Source organism: Nelumbo lutea, chromosome 1, assembly GCF_056320005.1.
Source record: "Nelumbo lutea isolate HS-2025 chromosome 1, American lotus-T2T, whole genome shotgun sequence".
In the NCBI taxonomy this organism is placed as follows: Eukaryota; Viridiplantae; Streptophyta; class Magnoliopsida; order Proteales; family Nelumbonaceae; genus Nelumbo; species Nelumbo lutea.
Window position 1 is genome coordinate 127,470,581 of NC_142684.1, and position 14,322 is coordinate 127,484,902.

Sequence of the window (14,322 nt, forward strand, 5' to 3'; positions counted from 1 at the left end):
AGGACCGGTTCAGTTTTCAGTTAACCTACAAAAAACTGACGATTAACCGAACCGACCGGTATATATATTTTTATGTATATTTTTAATATATGTCACATATTTTCTATGTATTATATATAAATATATATTCATTGTATATATAAATATATACTTATATGATCTATTTATAAATATATTATATATCATTTATTATTTATAATATAATATTATACATATTTGTATAATATATATTATAAATATAGAAAACTAAAAAACTGAAGAACCAAACCAGTCAAAAACCGAAACCGGTGGACTGGTTAACCGGTAGTACCGATTCGATTTCGGTTTGGAGAATTAAAAAAACTGGTACCACCGGTTCAGTTTACAAAAAATGCCATGGTTCAGTTAACCGAGCCGTGGACACCTGTAGGGATCGGGGATGGGGTTAATTTCAAAATCGAGGTCGGGGATGGGGATGGGGAATATGATCCCCGCCCCATTGCCATTCCTAGAATTGGAAGGGTATAGAAGAGCTAGTATGGCAATTTTTAGTTTCAATCAAACTTAGAAGGCTGACCAATGGCAAGGATTGGGCTTTGACAAATGTTTACGGTCCAAACTCCTATAAAGGTAGGGTCCATTTTTGGGAAGAGTTGAGTGCCATTAGAGGTTTGTGGGAGGGTGTTTGGTGCTTGGGTGGTGACTTCAACATAATCTTATTTACATTGGAAACAAATAATCCCAGCCAAAGAATCATAACAAGTATGAGGAAGTTTAATGTGTGCAAACTTATTTGAGCTGAAAGAGCTACCTTTGATACAAGCTGACTATACCTAGTCAAAGTTTCAAAATTCATCGATTTGCTCTAAACTAGACAGATTCCTATTTTAGTGGATTGGGAAGTTTTGTGGGAGAATCTAACTTTTCAAGCTTTAGTGAGATTGACTTTAGACCATTGCCCTATTTGTCTAGCTCATGAAAATTTGATAGGGGACCCTTCACCTTTTAGGTTTGAAAATATGTGGTTGGAAGATCCTAGCATTGCAGAAAGGGTCAAAGGTTGGTGACAAGAGGTAGGTAGTAGAGGTTTAAAGAAAGGGGTGAATTTTTTTAGGAAATTCAAGGGTTTAAAAGAGAAAAATAAAGGTGTGGAACAAGGACACTTATGGTAAAATGGAGGAGATCAAAGAAAGACTTGTTTCAAGGATTGAGGAGTTAGATAAGAAAGAAGCTTTCAAATCTATGAGTGGTGAGGAAAGAGAAAAAATATGGAATTTAAAATGTGACTTAGAATAAGTCATCAAGAAGGAAGAGATTTCATGGAGGCAAAAGTCTACATGCAGGTGGCTATTGGAGGGGGATGGAAACACTCAATTTTTTTACTCAGCAAATGGAGGAAGGAAAAGTTAAATCGTCAGGCTAGAAGTGTATGGACAAGAGATAATTAGGGAGGAGGAGATTATAAAGGTGTTTATGGATCACTTTAATAGGATTTTCCAAAGTTAATGTGAGAGAATTTCTTTTTCCCCAGATGCTTAATGGTTTCAAGTGCCTGGATATAGGGTTGCAACTTTAGAAATTGAGTTTTCTTTAGAAGAAATAAGAGTGGCATTATTCTCAATGGAGAAGTCTAAAACTCCTAGTCTGGATGGCTTCACTTTAGCGTTTTATCAAGAGTGTTGGGACCTTATTAAAAGATATTTGATGGAAGTCTTCAACGAGTTTTACACAGAAGGGGAAATCTCTAAAGGTATAAATTCAACTTTCATCGCCCTCATCCCCAAAAAGAATGAAGTAAAAGCTCTAAAGGACTTAAGGCCAATAAGCTTGGTGGGGAGCCTCTATAAGATAATTGTAAAGGTTCTTGTTGGGAGACTTAAAAAGGTACTACTTTTGGTGATCTCACAACAACAGCATGCCTTTGTTGAAGGGAGACAGATTATTAACCAAGTGTTAGTATCAAATGAATGTGTAATAGATAAGAGGAGGAGGAATAGGTGGGGTATGATTTGCAAGTGGGATTTAGAGAAGGCTTATTCAATCATAATCAATGGTGTGCCTAAAGACTACTTTCCAACAAAAAAAAGGATTGAGACAAGGGGATCTCCTTTTACTCTTTATGTTTATTTTAATTGTTGATGTTCTAAGTAGGATGATTATGGAGGTTGATCAGATAAATCTTTTTAAATGATGGAGAATAGGAAGAATTGAGGTGGCAACCACACATTTATAGTTTGCATATGGCATTCTATTTTGTGAGGGAGTAAATCATAATGGCATAAGAAATCTACGTAAGCTTATCACTTCATTTGAATCGCTCTCCAAATTAAAGGTAAATTTGGGAAGAAGTTGTATAACATGGATTAACTTGGAATATGAAAGTTTGAGAGGAATAGTGAAGATTTTTGGGTGTGAAGTCAAAATGGCCATTGGAGTACTTTGGGTTACATTGGGAGGGAATCCAAGATGAGAAGATTTTTTAAAGCCAATGGTAGAGAGGTTTACAAAGAAGTTAGCACTTGGAAGAAGAATTATTTATCCACAGGTGGGAGAATAACCTTGATTAGAGCAACCCTAGCAAACTTACTAGTTTATTTCCTTTAGACCTTTAGAATCCCTTCTAGAGTGGCAGGACATTTAGAAAACTCATGACAGATTTTCTTTGGGAGCTTGGGGAGGAAAAGATAGATCATATAATAAAGTGGGAGCAAGTTTGCAAAACAAAAGAAAATAGAGGATTAGGACTAGGGAACCTAGTGCGGAGGAATACTTTCGTGCTAGGAAAATGGCTTTGGAGGTTCCCATTGGAAAGAGACAGGTTGTGGTATAAGGTGATAGAAAGCATTCATTGGTTGATGACCAATGGCTGGGATGAAAAGTTAGACCCCATATCTTCCTTGAGCTCTTTGTGGAAAGCAATACAAGAGGTATATTCTATCTTTCTTAATTTCATTTGATTTGATGTGGGTTGTGGCTCTAGGGTGCTTTTTTGGGAACTTTGGCTAGGGGATACTCCATTTTCTCTAATCTATATTCAGTCTCTAACTACAAGTTAAAACACATCTCAAATTTTGTCACTTTTCTCACTATGGATTGAGTTGGGGTTTTGGTTTCAAAAGAGGTTTGAGGGACAATGAGTGTGAGTCTCTTATACGCTTGGTTAATGATCTCAAGTCAGTTTTCTTTGTTCAATCCTTGGTGGACACTATAGTATGGTCTACTTCTTTTGATGACACATTTATCTGTGCTTCTTTCTTTAATACCCTTGTCCAAACCATTGTTGAGGGTGATAATTTCTTAGTGAAAGAGATTTAGAACAAACCCATTCCACCAAAAATTCAAGCTCTGCATTGGGAAGTGTTTTTAGGGAAGGTAAATACTCGCGACATGCTTTAGAAAAGGAGGCCAAATAAATGCCTCTCCCCTTATATGTGTTATCTTTGCTTTGCATATGGTGAATCCCTACCCCATTTATTGATCCATTGTTCATTTGTACTATTTGTTTGGGAATCTCTTTGCTCTCTCTTTGGTTGCAATTGGAGTGCTCCCTAGAATGTAATAAGCCTCTTTGATCCAAATTTTCTAAGGCAACCAATAAAAAGAGGGAGGGTGATATGGAAATCAGCAAGGGCAGTAGTGGTGTAGACAATATAGGAGGAAAGAAATGCAAGAAATTTCAATAAAAAATATAGGCCAAAAGAGGCCATTGTGGAGGCCATAAAGATAAGAGTTGCACATTGGGTAAAATCACTCAAGCTCTACCAAAATATATCAATTACGGATATTGTAAGAGCATAGAATGAAGTGGCTCACACTAGGGCTGTTCACAACGACAATAAACCGACCAAATCGGTCTGGTCCAACCCGATTTGATTGGTTTTTAAAAGGTATTGGTTGGTTTCGGTTCTTAAACTAGAACAACCAAAGATTCCAATTCAATTTGCAGTTTTTACATGTGAAAACTGAAAACAACCCGATCCAACCCGAGCACATGCTTATCTCTCAGGTTTAGTTAACTCGTTTTTCTATTTATGAAAGCTATCTATATTATTTATAAAAGTTTTCAAGTTAAGTCTAAAACCATGCCCTAGCCCTTAGCTCTTAGGCATGATAGGATGTGCAATATGCTGGCAGAGCAATAATAACTATCTATATTATTTTTTTTATTACTTTTTCTTCCATAAATGTATGCTTTTAACAGTAACTCGATTTTGAACATATCACCTTTTTTTTATTTATTTTGGAATGCATTTATTATGCCTAGTATGAGGTTTCAGCTTTTGAGATGTATTTATGACAAAGAATGGATAAAAGTTTCATAAGTTATGGGCCCAAATCAAACCAAAACAAGAAGGTTTCAGCTCGGTTGAAACTAAAAAACCAACCACCTAATAATCGTTAGTATAAGTCGGTTTTATGTATATTTCGGTTGGTTTTGATTATCATAATAATCAACCTAAACTATTTGGCTTGTTTGACGAAATTGCATGCAACCAAACTGAACCGATTTGTGTACAACCCTAGCTCACACTGTAGAGTTGAAGGAAATAAAAGTAAATGGAGTGGAAGTTGTCAGGCCCCAATAAAGTAAAGCTGAACTTTGATGGGAGCTATATAGGAAATCCGGGTATGCTAGGTGATGAAGGGTGATTTGGCATGACCTAATAGGGAGGGAACACGTAGGCGTGATCTGATTGAAGGATGACAACTCAGCCAGGCAAGCCCAATTCACAACATTCGCAGTTCGGGCGTCCAACCACCTCGACCCAAAACCTGCCTCGGCGTAGAGGCACCTTGGCATCCAATTCAGTTCGGGACTGAAGAATCAAAGTTCCAGATCAGAATTAACGAAGTCGAAGCGTCGTATAACCAACTCCAAAAGCCTCCCCAATAGATCCCGAATCGCTTGGGGTCACGATGAGCCAACAGATCCCGAATCTCCCGATATCACAATAAGAACTCATCCCGGTTCCGCCTAAATCAGAGGTGGGTGATAAGCCTCATCCATGTACTGCCCTCCTTCAAAAACGAAGCCAACCTTATCTCTATAGCCTGGAGAACCCGGAGCTCTTTCGTAAAGCCCACGACTACTCCAAAATATTAAGACTCGAAATCTCAAGGCAAAGGTACACGTGATTATTCTACTCACTAGCATTCAAGCTCTCAAGTATTCAGCTCGCATTTACAGCATAATTAATGACTTAAGCATCGAAGTGACCTCGCCGACTTAGCTACCCCAGGTTCTTTGATACACTGTTTTCCATTTGAAGTTCGGATCGCCCTCCAGCTAGGAGTAGTCAGATCGTGCTACATCAATAGGCATTGATGGTGTGATCAAAGACTCCTCAAACGAAGTGTCGACTATGTACTCAGGACCTTTAGGGGAAGGTGACTCTTTAAAAGCTGAAATGTTAGCTATACTTCAAGGGTTTAAGATATCCAAACAAGCGGATTTTAAGAACTTGGAAATAGAAGGGGACTCAAAAAGTAGTGATATCTTTGACCAATTCAAGTAGTAATGTTCCTTGGTACTACAAACATTAGTTAAGGGAGAAAATAACCATAGCAAGGGAACTTAATGCCTCGTTTACATGGGTTAGGAGTATTGCGAATGGAATGGCCGACTTTCTTCCAAGGCAACAACTTTTTTGGACTTTATTGTAAAAATTCTTTGTTGAAATGCCTATGTTTTATATGCCATATCTCTATATTAATTCTCTTAATTGAATAAAATTCTCGTTTTCGCTGATAAAAAATAGTATAGATATATGGATAGATAGATGGATTTATTATTGGGTATCAGGAGTGGGTACCCACGTTATTATAATCGGGTTTGGATAATGGGTACCGTAAGGGCAAAACCTAAACCCATCCCAACCCTGTAAGATTTTAATATAAAATAGGGTTGTTCATAAGAAGGCCCAACCCGACCAAACCGACCAACCCAGACCAATCCAACTCGAGTCGGCTGGGTTTTCATCAGCACGGGTTGGTTTCAGGTTGTGCAAAATCCTAAACTAATTATTTAGGCCGGTTTCGGTTTTCACACAAGAAAATCGAAACCGTTCCGAACCAAACCGACTTAGTTCCTAGTTCAAACATGAAGTTCCAAAGCCCATTAGGCCACCTAGTTTTTGAATGGTTGCAAGAAACTTTGGATTAGTGAATAGTGATTAATGAAGAGCTTTTGTAATTAACTTTTCATATAAATTTTATCATAGGAGATGGTTGAAATGATGTCCAATTTATGATTGTTTTTAAAATTAGCAAGATTTTATCACAGGGATGAACTTAGAACCGAAGTCGATCCAACCCGACTCAAACCGATCAGGTCGGTTTCGATTTCTATGTCAGGTAACCCGACTAGGTCGGGTCGGTTGGAAAAACCGCAGTAAACCGACCCAACTCGACCCGTGAATAACCCTAATATAAAATCTCAAACCTGTCACAAATTCTAGGGTTTTAATAAATGAGTCATATTAACGTTGGAACGAGTCAAATACGCTAATATTCCCACAAAATTGCCATCCTAGTAATTAGACCTGTTCATGGGCTGGGCTTTTACTCTTCATGAATGGAAATTTGTTAGGCCCGAGCACGAGCCCGGCCTTGATAAAAAACCCGAAGCCCGAGTTCGCAATGACTGTAAGTTGCGATTTCAACAGTGATCAGTTCGCGTCACAGAGAGAGAGAGAGAGAGAGAGAGAGAGAGAGAGAGAGAACTCACCGCCGCCGCCGGTGCCTATATTCGCCGCCTCGCTGGTGACTGTAAGATGAGTTTGTGGTGTTTGAGATTTGTAAGCTGCAATTTCAATAGTGATCAGTTCGCGTATGAGAGAGAGAGAGAGAGAGAGAGAGAGAGAGAGAACTCACCGCCGCCGCCGGTGCCTATATTCGCCGCCTCGCTGGTGACTGTAAGATGAGTTTGTGATGTTTGAGATTTGTAAGCTGCAATTTCAATAGTGATCAGTTCGCGTATGAGAGAGAGAGAGAGAGAGAGAGAGAGAGAGAGAGAGAGAGAGAGAGAGAGAGAGAGAGAGAGAAGATGAACGGTGAATGTTCGCCGCCTCGCCGGTTGTGTGGCTGCTTAAGAGTGTGAGGACTGAGGACTGAGGAGGGTGTGAAGACTGAAGAGAAGAGAGGTTCGACTGGAAATAGGTGAAAGAGAAGAGGGGTTCGACTAGGGTTTTTTAACTTTAATTTATAGGTCAGGCCGGGCTATTTTGGCAAATCCTGAGCCCGACTCAAATTTATTGTGAGATGGGATTTTTGGCCCGGGGTTAAACCCGCGAGCTCTTTTGTGTGTTCAAACCCATCCGGGGACCGGGCCAGCCTGCCGGGCCACCCGGCCCATGAACAGGTCTACTAGTAATAAATGATTCAGTTTGGATTCGATTCCAAGCCCATCCTAATTCTAACTCCAACCCGAGGATTTTAAACCCTCTAAATCGGGTATTATCCTTTCAACCCTAACTAACCCGGCCCAAGTGACACCCATAAAAGATATAACGGCCCAAAGCAAACATCCCGCTCTTTTTCCACTTTCATTTTTTCGCTCCCCAGTTCCCACACCCCCACGCTCCCGGTCACAGTCCATAGTCCATACCATACACAGAAAGAGACCAAAACCAAACATTCTTGCCGCCGGGACCTTCTCCCCAGATATCCACAAATTTCTTTACCCCTGCAATCTCTGATCTTCAAGGCAGCTTCTGTAAAATTATCCGGTGACAACTCACCAAAATGAGAGAGGAAGAGGTGGAGAAGCTCCGAGGCGTGGTGAGAGACTGCGTTAGCAAGCATCTCTACTCCTCGGCCATCTTCTTCGCTGATAAGGTTGCTGCCTTTACATCCGACCCCGCCGACATCTACATGCAGGCACAGGCTCTCTACTTAGGTCGTCATTATCGCCGGGCCTTCCATCTCCTCAACGCTTCCCAGATCGTCCTCCGTGATCTCCGGTTTCGGTACCTTGCCGCCAAATGTCTGGTAGATTCTTCCCTCCATCACGCCCCAGATGCTAGGAGATTCGATTGAGCATTAGTTTTTTTACGGGTGCCCTTGGTTGTTTCGTTAATTGAGATAGTAGGGTTTTAAAATCGTTTCGGGTTAACAATCAAGGTTATTTCTTTCTCTGATCGATAGTGTTTCTTTTCCGTGTTGAAATAGTTGCATATTAGCGAATGATTGGTGATTTAGAATTGAAGACAGAATTATTAACAGGATTATTGTTACTCCTTTTTTTTTTTTGATGAAAAAGAACATGTGAAAACTAAAACAGGAAGGGATGTTTTGAGAAGAGCAATGCCAGATTGCCAGTATCACACATTCAATTCCATAGGATGCTTGGAATGTTCTGAAGATGTTTGTGAGGAATAATCTGTTAGTCTTGTCTATTGAAAATATTTAAGACTACAGAAATAGGCAGATTATGGAGAATATATAAACCTTTCTGATAGTTTCCCACGTTGCCAGTGTCAGAAGATAAGAAAGACCAGTCTGGTTTAGTGGCTTTCAGAAAGTTTGATGAAATGAAATACTTGGGAAGAAGATATTCTGAATGCTTTGGTTTAGTTGAAATGAAATACCGATTTTTATTTTTTATTTTTCCAAATAAATGGAAAGATTACTATGTAAAGAACAGTAATGTGGTCCCCACTGTGCTCGATAGTTTACGGTCATGGTTAGTTTCAGTTAAGAGTTAATTCAGTTGGTAGTTTTATTAGTTCTTTTTATTTCTTTTGTTTATTTCTTTTTGCCATGTAAGCAGTTAATTCAGCCCTTTCACCTTTTATTTGAGTATTAATATAAATTGTAGAGTGGGGTGACATGATAGTCAACACTCTCTTTTCTGAATTCTTCTCTTCGAGTTCTCTCTCTTGTTCTCTTCATCTCTTCATCTTCTTCTTTCCTTCTCAATCTTTTCTTTGTTCATTTCACATTGTACCTAGGACTGATTGCAGTCCTATTCGACTATACTACTTCAGCAAGCATTATACGCTGACAGCATCATGGAGGTGCTGACCATTTTTCACACAGCTATTTTTTTCCCTCTTCAAGCTTACTCATTTGGTATGATTTTTCGGACATTACACATGTTATCTGATTATATATCCATTCATTCCCAGATCACATGACTTGGATGTAAATGAGTGAGTTATGGTAAAAGTAAAAACAACATGGGAGTTTTTCACGGGATTCACCATTTTTTAGTTTATTCTAATTCTTAGGGCAGGAGTTTTAATGGGTCAAAAGCCAATTGCCGAAGATTAGAAGTTCAGGGAGTGTTTGTTTCAAAGTTTACTGATCTATATGTAATTAAGTATGGTGTTGGTAGTCTTTAGATTAGGAAAATATATATACGTAAAGACATAAAGTTCATAATATAGCTATAAGATTTATTATGGATTTTGGAGTCATGGTTTTACTTTTGGTTTTGCCTTGTTTGGTTCTATCTCTAAACACTTTAACGTTTTTGAATCCTTCAGAATTTTCCCAGGAATTGATTCTCTTGACAGTGTAGCCGGCCAGAGATAGGTGAAAGAGGAGAGAAGAGAAGAGAAGAGAAGAGAGGAGAAAAGAGAGGGTTTGCAATGCAACAGTACTGGCGGCGCCAGTGTTTATTTAATATATATAGGGCGACATAAAAATAACAAGGGAAAAGATCCTTGTGCCCCTGGGTACAATAACAGACGTAACAGAAATAAAAAACGAAATAAATAACACTTTAATTTGGACAAACAGGCCCTAACAACTGCAACTAAGTTATTCTAACATTATTCCAACACTCCCCCTCAAGTTGGAGCATAGATGTCAATCATGCCCAACTTGTCACACAAATCTTTGTGCCGCACATGATGAAGACCTTTGGTGAAGATATCTGCAAGTTGCTCTTCCGAGTTGACATATGGTGTGCACACTTCTCCACTTTCAAGTTTCTCTCTGATAAAATGCTTGTCCACTTCAATGTGTTTCGTCCTATCATGCAGAACTGGATTAGCAGCAATATTGATGGCTGCTTTATTGTCACAGTAGAGTGAAGTAGGATTGTTTACTACAAAACCCAGTTCACCTAACAAATTTCTTATCCACATGATTTCTACAACCCCATGAGCCATCGCTCTATACTCTGCTTCAGCACTGGATCTAGCCACCACACTTTGTTTTTTGCTTCTCCACGTGGCAAGGTTTCTTCTTACAAAGGCACAATAACCACTGGTGGACTTTCGGTCATTGACTGCTCCTGCCCAATCTGCATCAGTATATACTTCCACTTTTAAGTGACTGTGTTTCTGGAACAACAAACCAGCTCCAGGAAACTTCTTGAGATATCTCAAGATCCTCTCTGCAGCCTCAAAGCGAGTTGTCATCGGGCTGTGCATGAATTGACTAAGGACACCCACTGCATAGGCAATATCAGGCCTGGTCATAGACAAATACAGAAGTCTCCCCACGAGTCTCTGGAACATCTTTACATCTTTCAAAAACTCTCCCTGACTGTCTCCCAGATGGTGATTAGGTTCAATAGGTGAATCAGATGGTTTTACCCCCAACTTGCCTGTATCTTCTAGTAGATCTAGTACATACTTTCGTTGGGAAATAAAGATGCCCTTGTGAGAGCGGGCAACTTCAATTCCAAGGAAGTATCGTAAGGGGCCTAAATCCTTCACCTCAAATTTAGTGGCTAATAATTTTTTTAGTCTTTGGATTTCAACCTCCCAATCTCCTGTGATCACTATGTCATCCACATACATAATAAGACCTGCAATTTTACCTTCACCTCTTTTTACAAACAAAGTATGATTTGATTGGCATTGTTTGAATCCCATTTGTTGGACTGCTACATGGAACTTACTAAACCAAGCCCGAGGTGATTGTTTCAATCCATATAGGGACTTTTTCAACCCGCACACCTTTTGTTCACTGCCTCTGGCACAGAACCCTGGGGGTTGGGTCATGTAAACCTCCTCTTCCAAGTCACCATTCAGGAAGGCATTCTTGATGTCCAATTGGTGAAGATCCCAGTCAAGATTTGTTGCCAAGGAAAGGAGAATCCGGATGGAGTTCATCTTCGCTATAGGGGCAAAAGTCTCTACATAGTCCACTCCATATACCTGTGTGAAGCCTCTTGCTACCAGTCTAGCCTTGTACTTTTCAACAGTTCCATCAGCTTTGTGTTTCACTGTGAACACCCACTTGCACCCCACTGGTTCCTTCCCTTCAGGAAGATCTACCAACTCCCACGTACCATTTTTATGTAAGGCATCAATTTCTTCCTTCATTGCATCTGTCCATTCAAGTTTTGACAAAGCTTCTGCCACGGTCTTAGGGATGGGAACACTATCCACAAAGGAGAGGAAGGCATGGTACGAGGGTGAAACATGCTCATAGGACACAAAGTTAGAGATAGGATGATTAGTGGTACAAGATCTAACACCCTTTCTCTTAGCAATAGGAATATTAAGATCATTGGGGACATGTGAATCAACATTTAAAGGAGCAATGGGAGCAAGTGTACCTGGCTGATGAGACGGATCTGCCTCGGGTGAATCCGATGATGTTGGTTGCATAGTGTCCGGCTCCACGGCTCTTGAACTCTACTGGCTCTTATGACGACGATGGAAAACCCGGAACGGAGGGGGATCGAGTAAAGGGGGTAGTTGAATCTGAGTCATCGCTGTTTCTCCTCAACCCTACTCTCCCCCTGAGGAGAAACCGAGAAGAACAGTTGACTCTCAAAGAATGAGACATCAATGGAAACATAGTACTTGCGGACAATGAGATCATAGCAACGATACCCCTTTTGAGATGAGGGGTAGCCAAGAAAAACACAAGGAATAGCCCGAGGGTCAAGTTTACCACGAGTAGGTGAGAGGTTGTGGACAAAACAACGACACCCAAAAACATGCATCGGAATGGTGGACAACGGGGCTGTAGGGAATAGGAGCTGATGTGAGGCCTTATACTCTAGTAGCCGAGAGGGCATGCGATTGATGATATATGCCGCACACAATACTGCATCCATCCAGAACTGTTTTGGCACATTCATATGAATCAGCAAGCCACGAGCAACTTCGAGTAGATGACGATTTTTTCGTTCAGCCACACCATTTTGTTGGGGTGTCCTGGCACAAGAGCTTTGCTGAAGTGACCCACTCGAATTAAAGAACTTCGTGAGATCACTATGGAAATATTCCTTTGCATTGTCCGACTGGAAAATATGAATTTCCGTTTGGAACTGAGTGAACACCATGCGTTGGAAGTCTTTCACAATTTGTGGCACTTCATCTTGAGATCGCATAGGATAAACCCAAGTGTATCGAGAATAATCATCAATCAGCGTAACAAAATACTTATAGCCAGCCGCAGTAGGTAGAGTAACAGGGCCCCAAACATCAGAATAAACAATATGAAAGGGAAATTCAGATCTTTTATTTCTTAAAGGTAAAGAGCTTCTACAATGCTTACTCAACTGACAAGTTTGACACTGTAACTGACTCACTGATAAGGATTCAAACAACTTTGGGAACATAACTTTTAACGACTCAAAAGAAAGATGACCTAAACGACTATGCCCTAAACAGGCCTGACTCTCACTCGACGAACTTGTGGACTCAGTCGCCACTAGACCAGCATTATTCTCCAACACGTCGAGACCATCCCCATGCTTCCTCTACCAATCGTCTTCCCCGAGGTCAAATCCTGAAACACACATGAAGACGGAAAAAAAGGTGACTGAGCAGTTCAAAGAGTGAGTAATACTACCAATGGACAACAAATTAATAGGTAATTTCGGAACATGTAGGACATTTGGAAGAGTAAGGCCAAGTGGGAGAGATATGGTGCCTCGACCAGCTATGGTAGAAAAAGAACCATTAGCCAGTCTTACCTTATCTCTCCCAGAGAGAAGGTTATATGTCTGGAACAAATTTGACTTACCGGTCATGTGATTTGAGGCTTCGGAGTCAATAATCCAAGGTGAATCAGTAGTATGAGATGACACATGGAAGGCTGTGGCATTACCTGATGTAGACGCAAATGAGGTAGAAGGAGTAGGCCCAGAATCCACCTGGCGGAGAGTCCTACCATACAATTCCAAATGTTCACGGAAGGAATTGATAATATCTTCCTTAGGGTCAGAACTGGGATGTCTCTCCTGAGTTACGAAAGGACTAGTCTCTGTCGATGCCAGATTAGCTGAGTTATACCTTCTTTGATTCTGCTGGCCTGGTTTCTTGCCCTGATCCGGTGCTGATTTCTTACCCAAATCTTGTGCCCATTTAGGTTTTCCATGGAGATCCTAGCATGTATCTTTAGTGTGTCGTGTCTTCTGGCAGTGAGTGCACCAAAGCTTGCTTTTATCTTCTGTTTTTTTCTGAGTGTCACCCCTTTTAAAACCACCTCCGACATTTGTATCTGAATTTCCCCGGACTGCTAGGGCAACTGACTCCCCTTCTACACCATTCATCACACTTCTTCTGCTTTCTTCTGACTGCACCAAGGCATACACCTCCTGAACTGATGGCAAGTCTTTACTACCCAAGATCTGTACCCTGATGGACTCATATGACTGATTCAGCCCTAGGAGAAAGGCAAACACGCGTTGCTGTGATACAAGTGACTTATAGGCTTTTGCATCTTCATCACACTTCCAATTCACGTTCTGATAGTGATCAAGTTCTTTCCATATTGATGTCAAATTAGAATAGTACATCGAGAGACTCCTCTCCCCCTGCTTGCAAGTAGAAGATTCAGCTTGTAGTTGATATATCTTGGCATAGTGTCTCTGTTTTGAATAAGTGGACTTCGCTTGTTCCCATATCTCACAAGCAGTTTCAGCCCACATAAAGGTCTTCCTTATTTGTGGCAGCATTGAAACCAAGAGCCAAGACATCACCATACTGTTCTCTTGGTCCCACCTATCATGCTCAGCACTTCCATACTTCGGTTCCTTTACTCTCCCATTGATGTATCCTATTCGCCCCCTAACAATGATGTAGAGTTTTATCCCCCTAGACCACTCAAGGTAATTCGGACCATCAAAGGGAATGGCAGCCATGGGAAAGCTCATATCCATTCCCCCACTCACTCCATTGTGGCTCCCTGAGATTTCTGAAGTAGCAGAATTCTCAGTCGACATGGTCAAGCAGTTACTCAGTCCCACACACTGGATTTAGGACCCCTCCTTACTCCACAAAGCAATGCTCCACTCAGTTCACACCCACACACTAGGGTTTACCAACCAGATTGTGCACAAACCGTACCAAATTCTGGACAAAACTGAGGTAATATTCGGCAGTTTCAGACCTGCCTATCAGAATTCTAGAATGGCTAACAGCCACT

At 40.6% G+C, this 14,322-nt stretch overlaps 1 protein-coding gene across 3 annotated transcripts in view; it reads left to right on the forward strand.

The window, feature by feature from the left end:
• Positions 1–7,503: 7,503 nt before the first annotated feature.
• Positions 7,504–14,322, forward strand: part of APC6 (anaphase promoting complex 6) — a 76,225-nt gene continuing 69,406 nt past the window's right edge. For all 3 annotated transcript variants that reach the window (XR_016094916.1, XR_016094920.1, XM_088941295.1), the window contains exon 1: positions 7,504–7,968. Coding sequence is in view for 1 of the 3 variants with exons in the window: in XM_088941295.1 (XP_088797421.1) it covers positions 7,723–7,968 (246 nt within the window). In the remaining 2 variants the exon portion in view is untranslated. The remainder of the gene's footprint in view (positions 7,969–14,322) is intronic.